Here is a 25,991-nt window from a genome sequence, read left to right on the forward strand (position 1 = left end):
AATTAGACCACAAGGGACACAACCTACCTTCACCGAGTCCTTGCATTCTGTATCAAGGCCTCTTGGATCAACAATGCCTTTGTTCTTGTGTGGGTCGCAAAGGAAGGGGGGAAAAGCTCAGGGTTCGGTGTAGTATCAGTAAGCAGCTGTTGCATGAGTGACAAACTCAAGGGCTGCCGATATGGACATGGGAAAACCCTAGGGAGGCAGAGGGGTGAAGACACAGCAGCAGCTGAGCTGCTCCACTCAGAAATGTGCTGCTGTGTTCTCCTGCTCGTGTGAGAAATAAAAGGCAACCTATACTAAGTGTCCCCTGGCAAGCCACGTCCCAGTTCTTCCCGTTTCGCTCCCCAGTCTTGATGAGTTCACGAGAGGTCGTTGTCGGAGCTCAAAAGGCAGGGCCCACCATGTGACCGAGCGGGCAAGGAGGAGGAGAGGGAAAAGGTAAATGAATAGCAGGCTGGTTCTTCTGTGTTGTCAGAGGGGAGGTTTTGGCTGGCTTCACAGACGTGCTTATTGTGTGTCCCGTGCAGGTAGAACAACACCGACGATGTCTCCTCTGTGGAGGGACCCATGCGTCCTTCAACACTCTGTCATGCGCACCCCTCTGATGGGGCTCTGCTGATTGTAACCAGGCTGCTTTCAGTCGTTCATTTTGCTTTGACTTGTATGTTTCTTAGGCTTTTCGAGGGCAGTTTCTTTGATTCATCATCATGCCTTTAAAACCAAAGGGGGGAAATGTGGCTGACGTCGGTGCTTTGAGAATGTTCTCCATGACAACGAAGAACACAGGCTTGTCTGTGACTCTGTCCGTACCTTGAAGGTGTCTGTTCCCAGGCTCTTTGTGGAACACGCGTGTAGTGTCCGTTTCGTGATACGAGGTCCGCGCTTATGCAACTTTGTAACCAGTTAGAACCATCCCCACACAGCATATTGGAAAGACTGAAGGGTCTGCCTTATTCTGCTTAAAGTAATTGATTCATCTCACTGACTGGAAGGGTTTTTACCTTGGCCTTCCAGATGCCCGTCCCTTGTCCCCATCATATCTGGAGTTGACAAATGTGGGTTTTTTTCTTTTGCTTGTGTGCTGCCCTGAGAACTTATGGAGCTACGAGCGTGCTTAAAGAATTTGCAGGAGGTCTTTACTTTAAGAATGTTGGATGGAGTTTGGCTGTTAGTCTGTAGCCCTGGTCACTGGTGTCACAGTTGCATTGTAACATTAGCAGTAGAATGGTGAGAATAAAGCAAGATTCTAAGAACAGCCCAAAGATGCCTGAGCTTCCAGGGACAATCATTGCATGAACTTTACTAGGTATCTAAAACACATTAGTACAGAAATATTCTAGACCTGAATGTTATGCAAGTTAATCTTTGGAGAATTGTGGTCATAATATTCTAATCAAATCAAATGAATTTGTTTGGCTGAATCAAACCTGGACGTATGTGTTTATAGATTTTAGGTCTGTGAAATACACACTGTTGGTTGGTTATGGCTAACTTGGCTTTCTGATTCTGTCTGTTATTGTCTAGATAGCCTACAGACTACACTGTTTCTGTACTTCATGATTAGAGATACAGGACACTATTATCACACAGGTGTATTGGCACTTCAGCAATAACATGAATCATTTGTAAATACATTCAACCAGTACATCATTGTGTACAGCCTGGTATTGTTGCATGAATGCTGAAGTTATTTTTCTTTTGTTATTGTCCTACAGAAGACATCTGCAGTTGATCAACCACAACACAGTTACTGAGGGAATGCTTTGTTATGAGCTATAAGTGTAATATAACCAAATTGTAAGCATGCTTGAGAAGTTTTTTAAACTAGCAGTGAATATAAATCATATTGTATTTTGTAGCAGGCTGTGTTTCGAGACCATGAAACGTTCAGTGTTACCACAGTGCATGATTAGTACTTTATCATGGTAGTAGTCTTTTGATTTTTACATGACAGGTTCATGAGTTATGTCCAAACCTTAGTTAATGCCGGAAAGTTGACATTGCTTTCTATTCATCTGTCCTATTCAAGGTTCAGTTAAATAGTGTGCAGATTATATTTGAATTAGCTGATACCTGCAAGTAAATAGTGGGTCAAACTTAAATATGTATTTTGGTGAGCTATGTTTGAAACCAGCCAGTGAGGTTGTTGGTGAATGTTGAACACAGGGTGTCTCGATGTCAATGTTTTCTGTTGTTTTATTACATTAACAATATGTTCTGTTTATTTGGCAATTTGTAGAGAATATTTTCTCTGTTTTTCTAAGCCGTTTATAACAGAACTCCTTTTGGGTTTCAATGACTGTTCTTTGTACAATCTATTCTTTGAAAATGTTCACACAAGGCTAAAAGAATGGAATAGGGGAAGAAAGCTATTTCAATAAACAACATTAGTATATATCTTAATTTAGCAAATTAAATAATGAACCTTATTATTGTGATTATACCATAAATAATTGATTGGTTTTATGTATTTATTTATAATCCACCAATTCTTACAAACATATTACCAAGCTTATGACTAACATTCAAACTGGCCTTTTAAAATTATTTCAAAGATAAAACATAATTAAAGAACAACTATAATATTGGCACATACATTGATGAATTGGAAATACTAGGAATGCATTCAAACGAAGAACATACTGAGTTGATTTTCCATCTTTCACACTTATTTCTAATGTACTTGTTCTGTTTATAAGATTGTTTAATTGTAAGTGAAAAACATTTTGTGGTTTTGTTTTTCATTTATGTATCTGTTAGAAATATGTTATTTTTCATTGTAGAAATGCACCAATTCCACTTTGCAGCTGTTGCACTTGGCAGCAGGTGTTTTACAATTATCTATAGGGAACCACATTTAATGTTTTTTGTCAAAACAATCTATCACCTGCAATATTGGGCTTTGTCTAGAAATCAGCCAAGTTTAACACAACCTATTTTAGTAACTTTGTGGAGATGCCCTATTTTTAGAAATCTTATTTGAAATGATTTGATTATTATTTACTGAAATATGTCAAACAAATATATCAAACAATTATGAATAATATAAAGATCCTATAAACATATTATGGCTGTTTTTTATGCATAATGTATATGTAAAAAAGCTCAGAGGGAAGAAACATTAGGTCTCAGAAATATAAGCAGCTGGAAATGTATTAACATTTATTAATTTGAAATTGCAGTTTGTTTTTGCTATTTCTAGCTTTTTATTTTAAATAGGCTATGACCATTTTCTGTATTTTGAACGTTAGAAACTGTATTTTTCTTTTCCTTTTAGCATCCTCTTTTATGTCTTAATTCATTGAGGACAGTGAGTGGCAAATCCTAGTTTGGGCTACTGCTGTCATTTGTGGAAACTTGAAATCTTAAACTCATGGACTTCCTGATAAAATGCCCGTGTCTGTTTGTTAGACACATTTTAAAAACATCATCATTTCTGTTTTGATGTCAGTAACAACCCACATGTGCTTTTGGTGTGCAGCTTTGCCGAACCCACACTATTGCATGTTCTTGTTGTAATTTGAATGCCTAGACTGTAGGTATTATGCCCCTGTAACTGAGTAAACTATGATTAAAGCAAAACCATTGCCATCACAGTATGACGTGAGATATTTGTTCATATTTATTTTTACTTTGAGTGAAAGAAATGTTTTCATGTCCTTGTTGTGCGCGCATTGGATATCAAGTTCATTTCTTTCTGCCAAGCCGGGAAATAACGTGCGCCTCTGCTCAATTCCTCCCTTGATGCTCTTCAGAGCTTGTTGTGACGTCATTTTTCCGCGAAAATGCAGCGTGGTTCTTTCATACTAGGCTAGGGTAATGTCCCCAAGCCCACAAGGTATTGTCAAAAGCCCATGAATGATTGTCGAATGATATACATTTGCTGGTTTTCCGATGGTGGACCAGTTGTTAAAGACATTATATAGGCTTATTTAAGGTATAGCATGACAATAAATTCAAGGTTGACTTCAAAGTTAACACACATTTGGGATGTATTTCTAATTTAATTTCCTGATATTATGTAGCAATACATTTTCCATAACTTCATATAAGGCTTTTTTTTTCACAAGGTGAAAGCTTTATTTTAAATGTTTTAAACATCAGCATTCCAAGAAATGTACATTCTATGTAATTTCCGATGTCACTGGCAGGTGCATGAGCAATTCATGTGATGCATATGCAATCAGTACAAGAGCTCTCTTAAATAAATCGCCATTATAACCAAAGAAATTACAAAGGTGTTCAAATATGCATTATTGGATATGAATTAAAAGCTGCACATTTTCACCAGAGGAGTTATGGAGACGCATAGTCATCCTGGCGCTTTACTAGCGCATCTTTCGGGTGAAGTACATTTGAAACTTCCATGGGACATTATTTTGGGCAAGTTTGCTTAATATTAGTGTTTCCTACTCCTGCATAGAAGTCAATAAACAACATCAGTGATTATGGCACATATGGGTATTTACGAGTTATCATTTTGATTCATTTTATATTTTTCTGAGGGAATCAATGTATAACTGAGTGATTTGTTGAACATGCGTCATGGACCGGAGAAAATGTTGGGGAACTCCCTTTAGACAGCTTGAAGTACCAAACGACCAAAGTGCTGGATCTAGGCTAAAGGGCTGTAATTGAAAAATGTCCCGTCTTGTCTTTGATGTAACGTACTAAATGTATATTTTTTCATTGCAAAAGTTTCCGACCGCCCAATGCCTCATGCAAGTCGATTTCAGTTTTAGATGACAACATAGCATATAATTGAACCAATTAAGAAACAGCCGACATTAAATCCTATAGGGGATATTTCTGGAATACTTGCATAGGCTAATAAACACGTTTTGATCGTTATTGTTGCAGCCTGTAGCCTGTTTGTTTTTTTACTTTTAATTCACTTTCAAATAATTTTATTGTTCAAAGTTTAATGTTTGCAAAGTGTTTGTAATGTGTTGCTTTCCCATGTTTTGATTGCTTCATAGCTGGATTTAATTGAACGCCATGCGTCAATATTAGGGTCCAATAACAACCGCTAAACGTGTAAATTGATAAATGGTTATTGCAGGACTTTCGAAGATATAGCCTATGCAAAAATAGTCTGCCCAGTAACAATCCGGACGCCTCGGCCGCGCGCAGAACACCTATTGGCTATACGAATGTAAATGGGTGGAAACAATCTCGACACCAAAAAAAATATTTAAAGAGACATTTCCCACTTCTCACAGAAGTAGAAGAACAAACGTGTTGCCACTCAGACCAATACAAACTCCCACTCGAATGGAATTTAACAACTTCCCCCTGTGCATTTGAAAAACCATCAATGCAGTATAGTTTGGTCTAGTTGGCTCGTCTTTGGTGGAGGTTTATTAGAGACGACACTCCTTTTTGTTGGGGGGACTATGTCAGCCAAGATTGAACTGCATAGTGTGGAGATCTTTATCAAGGCAAGATTGCCTATAATTAGACTCAGTTTCTTTACACAAATGAATCTAAGGATCACAGCCACCAACTTATTGATTATATCAATTATATATGAATATATGCTCGTGTCAAATACAGAGCATGGGCTGTCATCGTGGTAACAGAAGTTTGTCGCAACAACTTTTCTTCATTGCATTTCCTAGAAAGTTATCTCATTCAAACCGCAAGTGCGCTGCTGCTAAGAAATATATGTTTGCGTGTGTGTGTGTGTGTGTGTGTGCGTGTCTGCGTGCGTGAGCGCGCTGGTCGGAGTGAGAGGGAGGGGCGATTAGAAGTTTATTAGAAAAAAGCTACCAAATGCACACAGTAGAAATAGAGAAATATGTTTAACCTAATCCATGCACAAGTAAAACAAATGTAAACAGCTGTTCCTTCATGAGAAACATAGGCCACCTCTCCTGTAAATACAAAAAAAAAAACACTCCCCTGACGAGCGTGAACTCAACTAATTCATTAAAGATGAATTTAAATAAGTATACATAATTAAGTACTAGGCTATTATCCAAGTTTCTCACGGGGCGCAGGGATGGATATTGGGTTTGGAATGTAGTCACATAGCTTTTTATCATGGTAAAGTTATATTAATGTGAAGTATTACGTTTTCATGTGGAAGTGTAGCCTGTAGAAATTATGAACCAATGTTTGAGTTTAGCATGTTGGGTCTGGGCAGCCTACATAATGAGGTTTGCTTGCGTCACACCCTGGAAGAAAGTAGAAAGCTAGCTGTGGGGGAGAGGAAAAAGTTCGCTAGGAGAGGCAGGACTACTTTTGGGAGCCCTGCAGTTTCACTTTTATGCCTCCAACATACTTTCCTTCCAGTTTCTTTGCATCTAGCAATATTGTTATTGAAAATAACCCGACTTTTTAATTCTGAAACAACCATGGAGCTGCTTTGCCTTGAAAGGGACACAGTCATAAGAGCTCGTCCTGATCCGAATCTTCTGTGCAATGACAGGGTATTGCAAAGCCTGCTGAACATTGAAGAAAGATTTATTCCTCAATGTTCTTATTTCAAGTGCGTTCAAAAAGATATTCAGCCGTTTATGAGGAGGATGGTTGCGACTTGGATGCTGGAGGTTTGTACCGAAACACCCCGTGTATTCCATGCTCACGATTAATGTTAAAATCTCTGAAGTGTCGGGTCTCTTCACTCTGTCACTTTGTCGGAATTAAATGGTTTGAGAAATATAAGGCTTGCATATCACATTGCGGAATAGACAAGCCTGATATAATCAGCATCTCTTACTTAAAGTATTGTATTATAGCCGTTTGAACCAAGACACCCATGATATGTCTGTGACACACAGACAGGTGGTTACAATGGTCTATCATCAGATAAAGCTTTTCTGTGTCTGATAGGAAAAGTGCCCTGGATTATTTTGTTATTTTTTTTAGATTGCCTAAATATTTCCATGCACACGTATGCAGTTCAATGCTTGCCCTATTCTAGCCTATTCTAACGCCATGTTGTTTTTCAGGAACTGATGCTGTAATACCGACGATTTTACAGTATTATAAACGCTTTAACAACCGTTGAAACGTGTCGGAAATGAAAGATCAGTATCTAAACTACATAGTCATCATTGAAATGAATTTGAAATATTTAGCAAGCATTTTCTATTTATTTACAAATATGAATCGCGAAAGGGGCGCGGGCCCATAGTCTCCACTGAAATCCGTCAACCAGGAATTAAGTTCGATTTTTTACAATTTGTTTGAAATACTCTGTTGGGAATGTTCTGAAATGAAACCCGACCGTCTAAGCTTTATTTTCATGTATGAGTTGCTTAATTATAATTCATGAACGATTTTATATTAATTTATGGAGAAACATTTTGACTTGGCGGTGACGCATTCAAGAGCAACCACATGCTACTTCGTTTTATATTTGACAATTATTTCGCATTTATAAGCAAATTATGTGTTTATCAATTGTCGGGTCTGATGTAAAAGACATTGGTGTTCATTGTCATGTAAAAAATATAGATGTAGACAATTTATTTATATTTTTAAATATTTTATGAAAATATGACGAAGGAAAAAAAGAGTTTCCGTAATGTGCAGCTTGGGTGTTTTTTGGCTGCGGTGATTGTGACTTGAATTCATTTCTTAGTGAATGAACTGAAGGAATGCGAGTCTATTGACAGTTTGTGCGGAAGAACATTTTCAAACATTAAAAATAGCCTTATCTATTTAGAATGTATTGATGATGTCGCAACAACTCGGGGTTCGGCTAAATATTTGGCCAGGTCCCAAAGGGTTTCAACGAATTGATATGCATATCTGACTATTACGCTGCATCATTTCCTTCATTTCGTTATAGTTTTTATGTTTTTACATGCATTTAATGCATTTAATGTCATCCAATTGAGATTACTGGAATTTAATGATGCCAAACACTGCACATGTCACAAGTTGCCTCTCTCTCTAGGTTTGTGAAGAACAGAAGTGTGAGGAAGAGGTTTTTCCCTTGGCTATGAACTACTTGGACAGATTTTTAGCCGTGTTTCCAACCAAAAAGTGTTATCTGCAACTTCTCGGGGCAGTTTGCATGTTCCTTGCATCCAAATTGAAAGAAACCCGTCCATTAACTGCAGAAAAACTCTGCATCTACACAGATAACTCCATCAGACCACAGGAGCTGCTGGTAAGCAACAGTTGGCTTTTGCCAACAATATGATACTTTTAAATTCAGATTTTTATGGCGTTGTCAACATCTATTTGAATGTCATGGATAATTGTCACTGTTATTCATGTTTATTGTGTGTAATAGGCTTGCATTCATATACATTATACAGCCTATTATAAGGATTTATTTATATTATTTTATCTGTGTCAGGCTTATTTGCATGCAGAATCAAATTCATGGAGATTATCAGAATACCAAGGTCCCACGTAAATTATATATTATATTATATTTGGCCCCATCGCTTTCTGAAGGACCCAAAGTGCTAGGTCCTACAACAATTCCACAGCAATACTGGACTGTACAGTAGGTCTTTGAACAGTGGTCTATATCGCCACCTAGCGGCACATATTTGCAAAAGCAATAAGTTAGCCATTGAACTGAAGCCAAAGTTTGGATCCGAGGAGTGAGAGGCTGTTATTCTACATGGAGGAAGTGTCATTTTGACGGTCCTAGCAAAACAAATGTATATATTTGACCTCAAATGTCTGCTTTGCTCAAGGTTCAACACTGATGTCCTCACAGCATGTACACTATAACTGTTTTGTGTAAGCGACAGGAATTTCTTTTAAACCTGCTAGATTAGGAGAAATAATGTGGTACAATATAGGTGCTTATTACATCCATACGGTTTTTATCACCTTACAAATAAGCACAGCTATTATCCACTGATCAGAGGAAGTAGCTGAAGGTGTTGGTTCATGTTCAACCCCTTGGCTAGGCCATTGTAGTCGTGGTGGACCCAGACATGCCTGCTAGATAGCTCGCGCCCCCAAGCGGCAGAGGTGACTACCAGATGGTTTTCTCACAGAAAAGTATTTCCTCTGCTATGCTACATAAACATGCTTCAGTAAACAACAGTGAATCCCACCCGTGTTGTGAAAGAGGCCACATACGATCCAGCCCAGGAGGCTGGGAGCCTTGGGCCAGACCGGGCCTAGCCCATGTACTCAGTTGATTGCTGCAGCATGCACTGTGCCACTGACCCCCAGGGTGTGTTTCTCAATGGGCATGGGCCGGAGAGGGGAGCTCCGTCCTCCGATCACAGCTCCTGGACCAGTAAACTGTTTAGGTGAGATGAAGTCACCTGCTAGCTATCAATGTGTTACGTACTGACTGAACCAGGATCAACAGCAGTTGAAGAACCACCTTTAGCTGGGATCTGGGTAGGTCTGGGCTGGGTTGGGCTGGGCTTCTCTGGGCTGTGCTTGGCTGGGTTGGGCAGGGTTGGGTTGTGCTTGGCTGGGCTGGGGGAGTATCCACCCATGCTCGTGTTTAGGCCTTTGTGGGAGGAGTACCTTGTCGTTGTGCTAGTTTTTCGTGAAGCCTTCCTTGGTGTGTTCAGTGGCATCTCTATAAGGCAGTGTTTTGGCTGATGAATAGATACAGGAAACAGGAGATCAGCTGCTCGGCCCATGTGATGAGTTTTTTTTGTCCCCATCTTTGGTAACAATTTCTTGTAAAAGAAACCACAGTGCCACCCAGAAGGTGTGACCGGAGGCAGTAGCGGAAGTGGGTGCCTGCATGGAGGGTGTGTTGCAAAGTATTGCCACTGTTCGCTCTCTCTCTCTTTCTCTCTCTCTTTTGTATGTTTGTCTGTTTTACCACAGCAGAAAACAGGTCTGTAATGATAGACAGGATAATCATTGAGTGCGGACAAGCCTTTGGTCATAGTCGGGGCAATCAATCTGTACAATTCTACATTGATTCTTTGAATTCCAACCGCAGGATATTTCTCAGCGGAATCTGTGGTGCTGTTATGAAGTGACTCACTCAGGCTTTGCCGTTTTCAACTGCTTTTTGTAAGTTGATAGGGAAACACCCTTTGATACTGAAGTGGGGATATCATAAGGATGTCTCATATGGACATAAAGTGCTTCTTATGTCTTAGGTGGCGTCCCTTTCAGAGCAGAGAGTGTTGGGTTTCCCTGAGTTGGATTTCCCTGGGAATAAGATTCAGGTCATCAGGCCAGAGTTACCAAGTCATGGAGCACAGAGTTCAGTTAATGGCTGCCATATTGGACCGGCATCATCTCATGACTAAGAACCATGTGGATCAACCATGTGGATCTGTGAAGGGGAAAATCACTAGCATTCCATGTCCCAGTCACAAGGACTGTCCCAAACCACACAACTCCTCCCAAATTAGTCACCAGCTCCTTACTTTACACGCCTGCTATTCTATAAGAAACAACCTCTCACCTCATTAGAATAATATATCTTAGGAAGTAATGAAGTTAAAGGGATAGTTTGGGACACTGGCAGTCAAGCCCAGAGTCAGTGGACTTAGAGACATGTTATATGGGCCTGCGGACCGCTAGATGTCATTTCCCATTAGTTTAAGCCATTGCTAACTAGCAGTGCAATGAATAGACATATGCTACATGTTCTTGTAGGCTGCCAGTTGTTGCATTGGTGTTACTTAGCACCTCACCTTACCTCAAATGTGTTTACTTCTGGACACATACACAACAATGGTAACAATGTGTGTCCATGGTTTAATCGACTTAGCGTTCACTGGTGATTACATCTTTTGTATTTATGCTAGGTGCTGAATTCTTTCATTTGAAGCCTCTCCTTTTATGCTGTTTTTGTCAAACATTTGCTATACAGCTGTTGTCTGTGTGCCAGGTGAACATTGTGATTCATGTCAGTTGTTTGTTCACCGTTTTTTTAAATACATATCCAGGATGTTAAGGGGTGCAATTAATTGCTAGTTGCAAAACAGGCCTTAACTGGAATAAAGATGGAATCAAACCGTGTCCTTTATTAAAAGTTTTGCTTTGTGTTTTGCTGTTTATTTGTCACCGTAAAAGTTGAAGCTATATAATTATTTTGCATAGATCATTGACCAATCGGAACTCATTAATTGCCTATGTTGGCTTGAACACGTTTGTAAAAGCTAGTCCCCCTCTCACCTCTTACCGTACCACCTCTAATCCTACCTTAGCCCTCTGACCCTACGACCTCTGACCCTGTGACCTTTTACCCTACCAGCTCTGACACCACCGTCCCTTACCCAACCACATCTAACCCTGCGACGCTTTGACCAGTCTCCCTCTCTCCATTTCAGGATTGGGAGCTGGTGGTTCTTGGGAAGTTGAAGTGGAACCTGGCAGCTGTCACCCCGAATGACTTCATTGAGCACATTGTGAGGAAGCTTCCGCTGCCCGAGGAGAAGCTGGTGCTGATACGCAAACACGTGCAGACCTTCATCGCACTCTGTGCCACAGGTACTACAGGAAGTCATGTCGCATTCCTGGATCGTTACTACGGTCCTACGGGGGGGGGGGGGGGGGGGGATTACAACCTTTGATTAGACAACATTTAGATCTTAAAGAGATGAGTCAATGGGGATGTGGGTTGCCATCAGAGACCACTTCTGGCTTGCATGAATTCTTTGGCTGCCACTCCACATTTTGTAAGTTAAAGCGATAACGGATGTCAATTAGGTGCCTGTGTCTTGCGTCAACGTTGTTGTGGCTGTTGCAAAATATCCCCCTCTCCCCTGCCCCTTACACAAAATAAAATCCCTCTTTTGAGCAATAATGACTGGAAGAGCCCCATTCAAGTGGCTTTGTGGGCTTGTGTCGTTGGATCACACCGTCTTGTAACATAGGTGTCATGTGTTGCCCCCATGTGAAAATATGTGGGGCTCAGAAAAGCATGTGTTTATGGAGGACTGGTCTTTGTGAGAGTCCCATGCCCAACGTCCATCGAGTCTGTCGAGTCTCTGTGCCGGCTGGGCCAGCCATGTTCTGGAGTCAGTGCTCCTCAGAGAACAGAGTGACACTTCAAAGGGCAGCGACTGTGTTTAAGGGGACTCTCCCAGGTTCCCGTGCGCTTCCTTGACCAAAGGAGGAGTCCGGGCGCTGTCTCTTCTGCTGTCCAGGTTGGAATGTTTAAGTTCAAACGCTGAGTCGTGGGAGTGAGGGGACATTGTAAATATGACCTGAAAAGCCTGGGAGGGGAGGAGAAGGGAAGAGAGGAGGAGGAGTGTATTGTCCCTGGTGTGCAGACTGGTAAGGCATGTCATGTTTTCATATCTCTCCCTCTCTCTCCGTCTCCCTCTCTTCTCACGCCTCCCTACTGCTTTAGGGCACGCTGACTTTCCCATGTTTAGGGAGTGTTTGTGGTGCAGGTTCTCCTGGTATAAGGCCCAGCAGTATGGGGGGTAATGGGATCCAGAGGCGCAGTAAGACACCTCTTTCTCTCCCAGGGCCCCGGAGCTCACCCCCAGGGTCCCACCTTTGGCCACTACAGGAATGCTCGCTGCACTCCCGTGTGGGTTCCATCCATGTCGGGTTAGAGGAGTGACTGGGTAAAGGGATAGATGCTTGGGAACTGGGGTGATCGGTCTAAAAACATGCTTTTTTTTTATGTGGAATCCCTTTGCAATGGATATTGTGTGTTGTGAAAGACAGACCACATTCATGGTCTCTATGGGAACTGGCCCTAATCCCACTGAAGACATGGCATTTTCCATATCTTTCTCTGTGCTCTCTCACTCACTTGCTCTTCTCTGTCGTCCTCCCTTTTCCTCTCCCTGCCTCTCTATTTCTAATTTTCTCATCTGTGCCAATAGAGATAAACGTGAGGAACGACTGCGAGTGATAGGACCTATTCCCAAACCAACGTTGTGCAAGGCTCCCAGTGCACTTTGTCCTTAATTGCTTCAATGAGGCAGTCGTTTTTGTGGAAGGCGTTTTGCAGAAGGGAGTCTTCCTGTAGATAAATGGGATGAGCAGCCATTTTGTCTATATAGTCTCCTCGGACCTTACATTCTTTTCCAGGCAAAGAGCACGTTGAACAATTTGATGCATCCGAAGATCTCTGAGAATTCAAAACTTGCAATTTTTCCCATAATTCTCTTCATCTATCTCATGAGAATCCTCCCGTGAGAATCACCCTCCAAACATGCTGAAAAGGTGAAGCTGGAGGGGGTTTCCAGGGCTTTACTATTTGCAAGACCGTTGACAATGAACCACGGGCCTCAGGATTACATGGACAGAGATTCGACTCCCACCTCTACTCCCTTTTCTTGGGAAACCTGCCTAAACCAAGCCTTCTGTTTTTCCAGGGAATGTGAGAAAAGGGGAAGAGACAAAAAAAAAAAAACTAATTTTAATAGTTCCTCTCTTCAGATGGAAAAGTTCCGTTCAGGGCACTCAGGTGGCGGCGGGCCGGGCGTCGCAGACTGGTCCTGTATTAATTAATAACGCAGGAGGGTCCATTCAGGGCTATGCAAATGGTACGGGCTCGGCTAGAGCCTGGAAGAAAGGAGACAAAGGGCCGGCCCTACATTTGATATGCAGAGGCATGTAAGGGTCAGCCCAGCAGGGCCACTTGATAGGAATCCACTGCGTCTCCCCCGGACAGCCTTCGTGATGATCCGGGAGAAACACACTCATTAAGGGAGATTAGGGCCTCCGTCTTCCACAGAGACACCAGGCACTCCTGGTCCCCTTGTTTCCCTCCTTCCCCGTGGTTTCTTGTCCCATTCTTTTTCAAAACAGGTAAGGGGGGGGGGGGGGTGTTTGGGGATGAAACCGATAGGCCTAAAGCCGCCCGATGTTAATAAGCTCTGTCCGTCTACTGGAGTTGTGTAGAGAATCTAGGCTCTCGTTTCCATCTTGAATGCCTGTTGGGTGAAGGGTGCCTCTTGTGAGGAATGACTCAGGCTCCACTAGAATGCATCACAGTCTTTTATCTTTCACAGTGTTTGTTGACTGAAAGAGCCTCTGATTTGATTGGCCAGAGCATCCGACAAATGACTCGGTATCATGTGCCTCCTCCATCTAATTATAATGTCTTCTGTCCGTCCGTCCGGTCAACGGATGTCTTAATATTCAGCAGCATCCGTCCATGACTCTGGGGGAGGTCTCCCCACACTATGAACACTATGAATGTTGGTGTTGGATTTTGAGACAAGGCATTGCCGTGCTTCATCACTTCGCCAGCTTGTGATCAGGTGTTAATCCAAAGTTCTCGCTGGAATCCACAGCAGATCAACGGCCGGAGAGAAGGATTCTAAATGGGCTCCAAATGGGAGCCGCCAATTCATGTTCTTCTAGTTCAGATGGTCTGTAACCCTCCCCTGTCTGCTGTTGCTTAAGTTTCTCGGTCGCCGTGGTGCAAGTTATTACAGGGACCAACCGTTGAGGAGGAGTCCCGTTCTGGCAAATCACTGTCCCTTTGAGGCTGCGCCGTGGTGACCCAAACCCATTTCTCCTTTCTGGGTTGTTTTCTTCTGTTTACATGCACGGTGTTATTATGGGATAGTCAGAGTTACGAAACCTGCTAAGATAAGAGGATTTCTCTTTCTATGCGGCAGTGGCAAGCAAACCGCCATAAAAGTAATGAAGTTCATATTTGCGGAGCTTTTAGTGACTCTCCCCTCTCCTCTCTGACCTATGCAGGTTTTACCGTCTGGTTAAACGTCTGTAAACGTTGTTTTGACTGCCTGGTCCGCCCCATTAGTGGTGAGAAGCAGCATAATGCCAGGGCCAAAGTCTTGTTTGTCTCTGACCTTAATCAATCAACAGGGCCCAGGTCCTCAAAATGGAACTAAGGGGGGGGGGGGACTGAAATTTGCTTTACATCTGTATAAAACACAGGCTCTTGATTTATTGCACTGGAGGGGGAAAAAAACGTTTCTTTTTGGCTCTTTCTCAATTTTCCAGCTTTAATTAATTTACAAGTTAAATGTGTGTACAGTGCATCTCACCCACCCAGGAGTTGGCCGTGACGAGCATGGCTGGTCGTCAGGCGGGGAGGCTGGAGCGGAGAGGAGGCCCGGGGGTGGAGGCTGTGGCGGGGGCACGAGGGTGGTGGAGAATGGCCCATTGAAGGGGGTGAGAGCCCTGCAGGCCGCTGCTCACAGGGAGCTTTCCATCACAGGCGTCCCCACTCAGCTATATACAATGTTTATCCTCCACATGAATATCAATGAGCCCCCCCCCCCCCTCCCCCCCGACCACCGCCACCACCCCAGCCCCGACACACAGCGCCCACTGGCCCACCAGCTCCAGAGTGCCAGCCCGCGCCGGCTGCACGCTTATGCCCCTTGTTCGGCAACAGGCCGGCTTGTCTTCCGGGTACAAAAATCAGCTTGCTGTCCAGAAATCCCCTTAGTCTCCCTGCTGTGTGTGTGTGTGTGTGTGTTTGGACTGTGTTACTGTGTGTACACAGTAAGACCATGTATTTATCTGTTTTCATCTGAACACAGAACCAGAGTGCTGTGCTGTTAAAGGGGTGATGTAATACTCAGGGTTCCCTGCCCCAGGTCCAGTTGGCTGGAGGTGGTCTTTAATACATGGCCTGTGGCAGGGGGGCCCGGGGGGGGGGGGGGGGCTGACACAGGGGTGTAGGAGTTCTTTATTTGTCAACACAGAGACTCAAGATGAGAAAGGGCCTGGCGGTGCGTGTTAAAAAGGCAGCGGTTTGCGGAGGACCTACCTCTGATTTGGAGAGAGAATAAAGAGAAAATAAAGATTACAGCCCTTCTGAGCCATCGCACAAACACACACACACACATACACAAAGTACGCACACACACACACAAAGTTTGCCTTTCCTATTGAATATGGCAATATGTTAATGTGCCGGCTGTTTTTCTATGAGCCTGTCCACTCTTCAAGCCCATAGGTGGCCTGGCTACAGAGGAGTAGCCGTGAGCTGGGAGGGTGGGCCGCTTTTTTCTCCTTCCAGAAAACTCACCAGGGTCTGGACACAGACTAGAGAGCGATGTGCAGCAGAGCGGTGTGTCCCTGTCACCCCACAACCCCCTTGTCCCCCTCTCACCCCACAGCCCCCCCGGCCCCCCCCCCCCCTCCCCACAATCCCCCTGCACTCGTTTCCGTGACAGCGTCAGATGGAACTGGTTGCCATCGGAAAAGGGGTCCGTTGTCGGGCCTCTGGTGGGTGAGATGAGGATTTAAGGAACTGAGACTCCACTCCTGCCTTTCCTCCACTGGCTCCCTCCATCAGTATTCACACAGAAACATGCAGCGCCGCCAGTGCAAGTCCCTGGCTGGGTTCGAGGCAGCGCTGAGCTGGGCATGTTATCACCCCGACCGGAGGGGTTTGTTTCCGGAAATCAAGACAAAAGGAACCGGAGCTAGAGAGAGAGGGGAAGTGAAACTGGTGAACGTGTGTGAGGTGTGGGGTGTGGGGTGTGGGTGGGGGGTGTATTCGGGTGGAAGTAGTCTGAACCTTGAGCCCCCGAGCCCCCGATCCCCCCCCCCCCTGCCGTGGCCTTCCTGGTCTCCTGGCTCGTTCACAAGCTGTCTTATTTCCATTATGAATGACAGTGAGGGGAGCTAACAAGGCTACGCACGCCTGCGACCACACGTGGAAAGAGGACCTACAGCAGAGAGCATTGGCAGAGGGACTGTGGCTCTTTATTCCACCCTTTCCAAGCACTATGGGGCTTTTTTCAGAGAGCACACGGTTCACCCAGGAGCTGGAAGAAAAGGGGCCGGACCGGGGAGGGCGACTGGGCCCTTGGGGGGTGGGAGCGACGCTGGGGTTTGCTTTTCAGCTCCTTTACAAGCCAAGTGAACCCTCATTACCCAGGGCCCTGGTCATTAGATAGAGCCAGCACTGAAGGGGATTATTTATGGCCGCCAGATTAGCCAATCAGATCGTCTCTAGGGGTACGTGTCTGTATGTGCCCCTTTTGTGTCACTTTTGAACTGAATAAAACTATTCACTAGTCTCACTCATTCAACCGCATTGCCTTTGGTAGCACACCTGTTGCGTTGCGGTGGTCATCCCCGCCTGTGTGGCTCAGTGGTCCTGGGGAACGGGGGACGTGAGCTTCTAACGTGTTTTTCTAGATTCAGTCCGGTGTCCCCTGAACTGATGTGTCTTCCGTCGCAGCCATGTGGCCCTGACTCATCATGTCTTTTGCCCCTCCCCGACAGATTTCAACTTTGCCATGTACCCTCCATCCATGATCGCCACGGGCAGTGTGGGAGCAGCTATCTGCGGCCTCCAGTTGGACTCGGGTGACCAGTCGCAGTGGGGGGACAGTCTCACGGACCTACTGGCCAAAATCACTAACACAGAAGTAGTGAGTGACCTCTTTTTCTGTCCAAATGTCACATGAACAAATGTCCTGTCCCCTAAGAAAAATCTGCTCATTTTCTTACCCTTAAGTGAGCCATAGGTAAGATTTATACTTTACTACTAGAGTAAATGGCCAGAAGAAATCTGCAGTCAGGAACCTAATGTTTAAAATATGTTTTCTACAAAAAGTGCCGATGAGATTCCCCCTTTCAACGTTCTTGCCGGTCTGTCTGTCAGTTTGCATTGACTTGTGGTCTCTTCATACTCGCTTTAGACACTCTCAGTACCACCACTCCAAACCACCCCGGGGGTGGATGGTGGAGGAGATAAATCGTTTCATTGTTTAAAATGCAGCCTATACACCTTTAATCAGTATCAGTAAAAGTCTTTTTTCAGAATCATTAAATTCACTCCGTATGAAAACAGGAGAAAAATATACAATGAGTTGGAGGGTTTTCACAAAAAATGTATTCAATAGAATGGAAAGATTTTTTTATATCATAATTGAGAAATAATTGATCAAAGTTGGCATATTATGACATTTTGGACTAATTTATCAGGCACCCTCCAGAGTGACAGTTAGTGCATTCAGGTGAAGATGGCCAGGTAAGACAACCAGATATATTAAACCCAGTCATATTAAATATATGTGTTCTTTTGATAAGAGTGTCTGCAAAATGACAAAATGTAAATATGAATGTGGTTATAACATGTTCTCCTATGTTATAGCGAATATTGAGCGAGGAGTGAGATAAAAGCAGAAGGGTTTGGTGTGCTCTGCACTGGGGGACTCATCTAGATGTAGGGGAGAGAAATTTGATTCAATATTTACATTCTGGAAGTGGATATTTCTTCAGTATATTTTAACTTAAAAAGTAATGATTCACCAACTCGCCCTCTACTGGTGAGCCCTGGGTTAGGCCAAAATGTCATCAATACATCTACTTTAATACAATTTAATAATTTCTCATTTCTGCGTTTAGACACAAATGTCTAACTATATAGGATATTTGTGGACATTTAGTATACGCCCCTATGTAGAGCTTCCTTCAAAGGAACATTCTGCGGCTTCAGATCTGTGATAAATCACCGCCAAATTTTTTTTTTTATTGCCTTGGTTTACTATTCAGCTGGGTATAGATAAGTTTGCGCACGTACAGGAAAGTGTGTCCAGTGGGAGTTATTTCCGTTGTGTGTGTGGTTTGTGTGTTTGTATGTGTGTGTGTGTGTGTGTGTGTGTGTGTGTGTGTGTGTTTGTATGTGTGTGTGATGCTCTTAGGGCAGCCACTGTAGACAGTTCATTTGAAATATATGAGTCACCACTAAAGAATCACAAGACTTTGATCTTTTCAGCCAATCAGCCAGAGTCTCCTTCTAAACCAGCCCATAATGAAATACCTCTACCACTGATTGCGATTGATAGCATTTGACTGGGTCTGTCAATCTAAACATAGCTCAGTGTCGGTTTCCCAGCCCTTCCATAGTTCCCTAGTGCCCTGTGGCAACATTCCACCTAATTCATCCCAAAAGTTCACATGCCACATCTGTGTAGAACTGCTATGCAAAGGTAATGAAATGTCATTTTGTGATTTCCCCTTCAGTCCAAGTTAGTTTCCCACACAGCCCAGGAAGCAGCCTAGGGCCTCGCAGATCCCTGAGTTAATCTAGGCACAATTTGGTACTGGTGGAGTAGAGCCAGGCCAGACGGCCCTCTGTGTGGCTTTGGGCATAGAGCAGCTTGGTGTGGCTCTGGGGATAGAGCAGCTCGGTGTGGCTCTGGGGGTAGAGCTGCTCTGTGTGGCTCCGGGGTAGAGCAGCTCTTTGTGGCTCCGGGGGTAGAGCAGCTCTTTGTGGCTCCGGGGTTAAGGCTGCTCTGTGTGGCTCCGGGGTAGAGCAGCTCTTTGTGGCTCCGGGGTTAAGGCTGCTCTGTGTGGCTCCGGGGTAGAGCAGCTCTTTGTGGCTCCGGGGTTAGAGCTGCTCTGTGTGGCTCCGGGGTAGAGCAGCTCTTTGTGGCTCCGGGGGTAGAGCAGCTCTGTGGTGGTGGAGGGGTGCTGAACTCAGTCCAAACACAGGCAGGCAGACTGGGCCTCAGCTGGATACTGGGCCTGGCTTTCGTCAGGAGGCGAGGAGTTGGATGTGCTGGCTGTAAGGTTGGGGGAAGGGTCTACATCAGGGAGTTAGTTGTGTGGTGGGGGGGGGCAGGTGGACAAGGGGGTGGTACCAGTGCTGTAATTTAAAACATTCCCTGGTGGCGTTAACCACCAATCTGTCGTTAGCATCCTAAGGTTACCGGGTCAGGTGTCGTTTGCATTCCTCCTCCAGTGAGACTAGATGTCCAGAAGCCTGCCTGTCCTGTGCTGGCTGGAGCCTGCAGGGCCAGTCCAGTCTGTTGTGTCCGGGGCATGGGCTACGTCCTGGCCCCGGCTCTCTCCTGCCAGACAGACCAAGAGACAGACTCCGAGCTTCACAAGTCCTGTCCTGCTGTGGAAGAGGAGGGGAGTGGAGGAAGCTGTTGAAGTGTGAGACACTGGGGCTGTGCAGCCACGGTTACCCCTTCTGTCTCTCAAGCCCCATAATGCATTTCTGCTGCAGACGCTCCCTCCCCAGCATGTGGTGTGTGAAGTCCTGCTCCGCAGCAGAGGAAAACAAATAGCTGGCTGAGCAGCACAGGCCTTGTGTGTGTCGGGGCCCAGGGGTGTGTGGTCTGAGGCATGGCTCCATAATCAGTTTGTCACATTCCTGGATGTAGACAGGGCTTGGCTTCATGAAGCAGCGGAGCGGGGCCGCTCGGGCACCTCTTGTGATGTAAGGAAAATGAAGAGTCTGGGGAACTTTAGCACAACGTTGCCACAGTAGACCGGCCTGCCAGAAAGTATATTTGGAATGAAGATGCTCGGCGATTACTTAGCGCTGCTCTGCCTATGGTCTCGCCGTAACAGCGCCAGAGTGTTACAGCAAAACCAAAAAAAGGCGATTGTGGGATGTGTCACTTTACACTCGCCCCACCTATTCCAACCGCGCACTGCGCCAGACACCGGCCGGACGGCTGCCGACGCCTCGGTCATTGATTAGAAAATAGTTATCAGTGTGGCACAAAGCTGGGTGTGAAACTGTCTGCACATTAGGTCTGGCACGCCGGCCGGGAGATGGAACAGGGATGGAGATGGCCAGGCAAAATATGAAGTGTATAAAGTGTACTCTTGCCAGCTTGGCTTCAACCGGTGCCAACGGCGACCCTGGCCTGGCACCAACCACCGGCACCCCGCTGACATCTGTGGTAACCAGGCCCTGTCGTCCCCCTCGATGGTCTCCCTCCCCCTCCCGCCACACCAGGAAGTGTGTGTGTAGCCTCAGATACAACTGGTGTGGCACAGAGAGCAGCCGGTCAGCCACAGTGCTCCACTGGGTTGGAAGTCACGCTGAGCAAGAGGCTGGGGCAAGAGGCTTACACTGAGGAAGAAGGAGAGCTGTGTTACTAGGAGGTTTTTCTTATTTTTATTTGATTCCTGTAAGGCCTGAGAGGTTTTCTGTCACTGGGTATTTGCTGACAGATCTACATAGCTACAGTTGGCCCTGTGGTGCTTCTGTTTTGATTCTTGCCGTCCACAGCACCGTTGCTACCGAAGCATTGCTACCGAAAAGTCGGATGGAAGAAAAGTGGTTTGAGAGAAGACGCACTGTATCTCAGTCAATCTGAAACTTTCATACAAGTTCAGTGTACAGACTGTCACACTGTTCTAGCACACATCAGGTTGAAACAGGAAGTGGGAGATTGAGGGGATAGAAGACTGTTTCCTGGTTTTGTCTGCTTTGCTTGGCAAGCATCCACTCTCACTCTCTCCCATTCATCTTTTCTCTCAGAGTGGCTCACCAGGACCCCGGAAACACCCCTGTCCCTCACACCCCCTTCATTCCTCCCCTGTCCCTCACACCCCCCTGTCCCTCCCCTGTCCCTCACACCCCCTTCATTCCTCCCCTGTCCCTCACACCCCCCTGTCCCTCCCCTGTCCCTCACACCCCCCTGTCCCTCCCCTGTCCCTCACACCCCCTTCATTCCTCCCCTGTCCCTCACACCCCCCTGTCCCTCCCCTGTCCCTCACACCCCCCTGTCCCTCCCCTGTCCCTCACACCCCCCTGTCCCTCCCCTGTCCCTCACACCCCCTTCATTCCTCCCCTGTCCCTCACACCCCCCTGTCCCTCCCCTGTCCCTCACACCCCCCTGTCCCTCCCCTGTCCCTCACACCCCCCTGTCCCTCCCCTGTCTCTCACACCCCCCTGTCCCTCCCCTGTCCCTCACACCCCCTTCATTCCTCCCCTGTCCCTCACACCCCCCTGTCCCTCACACCCCCCTGTCCCTCCCCTGTCCCTCACACCCCCTTCATTCCTCCCCTGTCCCTCACACCCCCCTGTCCCTCCCCTGTCCCTCACACCCCCCTGTCCCTCCCCTGTCCCTCACACCCCCTTCATTCCTCCCCTGTCCCTCACACCCCCCTGTCCCTCCCCTGTCCCTCCCCTGTCCCTCTCTCCCCCCTGTCCCTCCCCTGTCCCTCTCTCCCCCATGTCCCTCCCCATGTCCCTCACACCCCCCTGTCCCTCTCTCCCCCCTGTCCCTCCCCTGTCCCTCACACCCCCCTTCAGCCCTGCACCCCTCCACTCACCGACCGACTCGGTGAGATCTTCTCTCGGCCAAAGTTGTTTCCAGTTTAATCTCTCATTCGTGTCTGTTGAACAATGATGTGACTGTTTTAATGTTGCTGTTCTGTTGGTGCCACATTGCTCTAAGCCGATTAGACAGAAAGGACGGACAAGCCACATTGAGCCTGTTTACATGGGGTCATGGGTTGGTCTGGCCACCTTCAGTGTATGGCTTGACCCCACTCCTAAACATACACGCTCACAATTACACACTCACGCATGCTGTATATATACATGCACACGCACGCACGCACACCCACGCACACACACACACACAATGCCAAATCAAATGCTGTGTCAGCACAGAGTAGCATTGTCTTGTGTGGCTCGACAGCAAAAACAAATTCCATGGTTCCACACATTTCTTTGGTTTTGTCTGTTCGCTTGACTTCCTCCTTGAGGTTGACAGCAGACGCCCATGAATTAGAGCAGCGTTTTTCAAGTGGCTCATCACATACTGTTTATTGATTTGTCGGAATCATTGTAGTATATATGGATATCTTTTAAAAGGTGTGTGTGTGTGAACAAATGGGGGGCTTAAGACTGGGTAGAAAATTCCCAAATGTCATTCCCTGTGTATTCCCCCTGCTGCCTTTCCCATTACCTAGGAACCAAAATTCACTCCCTGAAAACAATATTGGTGTTTCCAGTAGTCACACATTGAAGCCATTAGAAGGTTCTCAAATGAAGCCTGGGGGTCTTGGCATGGGATCCAAACACTGCTGCTATAAAGAGCGGCGGAGCGGGGAATGTCTTTTAAGAGGTGAAGGCCTGTATTTTTGCGGTAAGACAAAGGCAGTTCCTTTACATGTTTTGTGTTTTAGTTAATTTTCTCTGAGAGGTGGATTCAAAAAAAATAAATGACTAAAGCACATGTTGATGTGGAAGGGGGGACCTCTGGAGAAGATTACAAAGGCAGCGTGTGATGCCCGACTTCCCTCCAGGGGGAGATTTGCTGTGTTTTATGTACAGTTCCAAGAGGATATGATGTCATGCCTTCTGTTGATTTGAGCAAAATGAGCCTATCTTTGTCTGTTGTGAAAAAACACACCTGAAGGCAGTAGGATTGTGTAAATTACAACAGTAATTGTGTTACAGTATGCAGGGTTGAAGGTCAAACGTGGCGTGGCTACTTGGAGATTTGTTGAATACACATCAAATCAATTGGATTCAGTAGTGTCAGGCGACCTTTTCTGTCCTCATCTTTTGTCTAGAAACATTTCCATAATCTCAGGTACCTGTGACTTTTATATTTTTACCGTGATAGGATCTTTAAATATAACCCGGTCAAAAAAGGCCAATTCCATAGAGTCAAAGACGTATTCTGGGATTTTTGGCGACTGGTTTTAGAAATGGTGATTTCAAGCCAAAGCATATATCACTGAGTTTCGGGAATAAAATGAACACTCTCCAAATATGGGTAAAGTTACCTATTAGCGTCTTGAACTGTCAGCCTTACCAGAACCTTTGGCAGAGAGCGTACTCATATTTTGACCGTCATCCTCTAATCTAATCTTCATACCAGGCTTGATTTTCTCATACAGAATCTGACAGAAGAGAACCGCTTGCTGAGCGAGGGTAGGCCACATAAAATTAATCTGGAGGAACCACGGGCATGAGCTGGCAGTTTAGGCTTTGCACGAGCTGGCAGTTTAGGCTTTGCACGAGCTGACAGTTTAGGCTTTGCACGAGCTGGCAGTTTAGGCTTTGCACGAGCTGGCAGTTTAGGCTTTGCACGGGATGGCAGTTTATGCTTTGCACAAGCTGGCAGTTTAGGCTTTACACGGGATGGCAGTTTAGGCTTTGCACGAGCTGGCAGTTTAGGCTTTGCACGAGCTGGCAGTTTAGGCTTTGCACGAGCTGGCAGTTTAGGCTTTGCACGGGATGGCAGGTTAGTCTTTGCTTCTGCTGCTTCTTATTGTCACAGAGGATGAATAACACAACTTTACAAAAAACTTTGTCTTTTGTCATTTGATAATAACTAAGGAGCTGATTGCACTGAAAACCTCATGTCCAGTAATGTAAGCCAAGGCTTTAGTCACAGGAACAACTTTGTCTCGTCTAATTTTAGTCCAAAAGAATTAACACATTTTGTTCATATATGAAAATATTTTGTTTGGTTGTTGTTGACTTATAGCCTTAGAAATAGGTGTTTATCGTATGTTTTCCTCATTATTTTTGTTGAGGAAATTAACACTGGTACCATGTAATGTATTACTGATTTGAACCACCAGAGGACAGTGAATATTATTTGTCACATCAGAACTCATCCTTTTTTATATTTCCAAATGCACTGGAGGGCTAAGTCAGGCTGATGTAGTGGATATGGGCATTCTCTCACACCCCATGAGGCAGCCCTCATGTCCTCTCCATCATCTCCCCAGCGTAGCGGAGGAGGGGTCTGAGCCCAGGGGCTCGGGGGGCTTTGAGAGGGTGCTTTCTGCATAGGATTCTCTCTTTGATGCTGAAACCCGATCTGCCCTGCTCCCAGGTGGATCCTCTGCAGGCAGAGACTGGTTCTCATTTAAAAAAAAACACCACCTTTGTGTTCCCACAGGACCTGGATGTAATTAACATAGCTTAGCTTCAGTGCTGGTGCCTATACCTATGTTTTCTCTGTTGTCAAGGCTATTGCTGTCTGTCCGTGTGTGTGTGTGTGTGTGTGTATCTGTGTGTGTGTGTGTGTATGTGTGGGGGAGGCATTCAGTTCTGGGCCCTTGTGAGCTGAGGTAAGGCTTGGCCTGGTCTTGATCTCTGCTCAGCCGTAGCTGTCTGTCTGTGGGGGTGGCAGGTAGGTCATCCAAAACCTGTCTGGGCCCTGTTCCCAGGGGCTCTGTGGAGCCCAGCACAGTTAGGAAACTGGAGGTCTGTGTCAGTGTCACTGCTGTTCCGTTCTTTCAGGGAGGAGGTTAAGGTTTATGGAAAGTATAAGTAAGCTAGTAATCTATAAGATGTTCCAAGGTTTGTTTTGGCTATAATTTGGAAGGTTTTTGTGTTTGTAAAATATATACAGCACCAGTCAATGTTTTGAACACGTCCATTCAAGTGACCTCCCTCCTTAAGCAACAGAGATCTTCTGTGGCCAAAATAATGTGCAACTGGGCATGCGCAGCATTTGAACATATGACCCTAAGCGTGATGGGATGTTAGTGCCACACCTGACCACGTAGCTCATTCACCCCGTTGTTTCTTTTACTTCCAGTGTTTTTTCACCTCCACTGTGCCCTGGTCTCGTGTTGACAGACGTGCCTGTATTGCTCGTGTGTTGCAGGACTGTTTGAAGGAGTGCCAGGAGCAGATCGAGAGGGTCTTGGTGAGCAGCCTGCGTGAGGGACGTCAGCAGCACCACCAGCAGCAGCAGGTCCAGCACGGTCCCAGCAGCAAGACTGTGGAGGAGCAGGATCAGTCCACCACCCCAACAGACGTCCGCGACATCAACATATACCCGGAATAAGAATCAAATCGACATAAGAGAAATGACAACTAAAAAAAAAAATACAACAAAAAAGCAAACTACCCCTCGAAAAAAAAAGTGCTTGCTAGTTTTTGTAGAGATTTTGTGATACAAAAACATGCGCCCATGTATTTTACGAAATCAAAGCTATTTATAGATAAAATAGATATTCTGAAAAGGCTATGAATTGATACCAGGAAGCTATATGGTGCTCAAGTATACAGAAGGGAAGCCAATCCTATTTGCATTCTGTTTGATTGTATAATCATAATAAAGTTATGTTGAATAAGAAAACAATAGCTTAATAAGGCTTTTTAAAAACAAAAAAAAAAGTAGTGGGGAAACCATTCAAGGCTTGCGCATGTGGGATCACAATTGGGGCAAGGTTTTTCTGTTTTGTTTTGTTAATTGTTTTAGTTCATGTTGGACTGCCTGAGATAGGAGCCCCATATGGGCTTCACTGGCCGTGGACGGCAGGTCTCAATGTGGCAAGTTATGGCTGTGTGTTGGTGACGAGAGGAGCACCACATTGTTGTGCGGAAAATGAGACGCATGGTCCCAAGACCAGGGAACAGCCGAGTATATGATAGTGGATTATTA

The 25,991-nt window shown here is 45.4% G+C and overlaps 1 protein-coding gene across 1 annotated transcript; it reads left to right on the top strand.

Moving 5' to 3' along the window:
* Positions 1-6,211: 6,211 nt before the first annotated feature.
* ccnd2a (cyclin D2, a) lies at positions 6,212-25,422 on the top strand. Its single transcript, NM_001310945.1, is given in 5 exon segments — positions 6,212-6,560; positions 7,916-8,131; positions 11,244-11,403; positions 17,098-17,246; positions 25,209-25,422. Coding segments are annotated over 5 exon segments (903 nt in total). The 5' UTR covers positions 6,212-6,365; the 3' UTR covers positions 25,392-25,422.
* The last annotated feature ends 569 nt before the right edge of the window (positions 25,423-25,991 follow it).

This window comes from Esox lucius, chromosome 19 (genome assembly GCF_011004845.1).
Source record: "Esox lucius isolate fEsoLuc1 chromosome 19, fEsoLuc1.pri, whole genome shotgun sequence".
Classification (NCBI taxonomy): domain Eukaryota; kingdom Metazoa; phylum Chordata; class Actinopteri; order Esociformes; family Esocidae; genus Esox; species Esox lucius.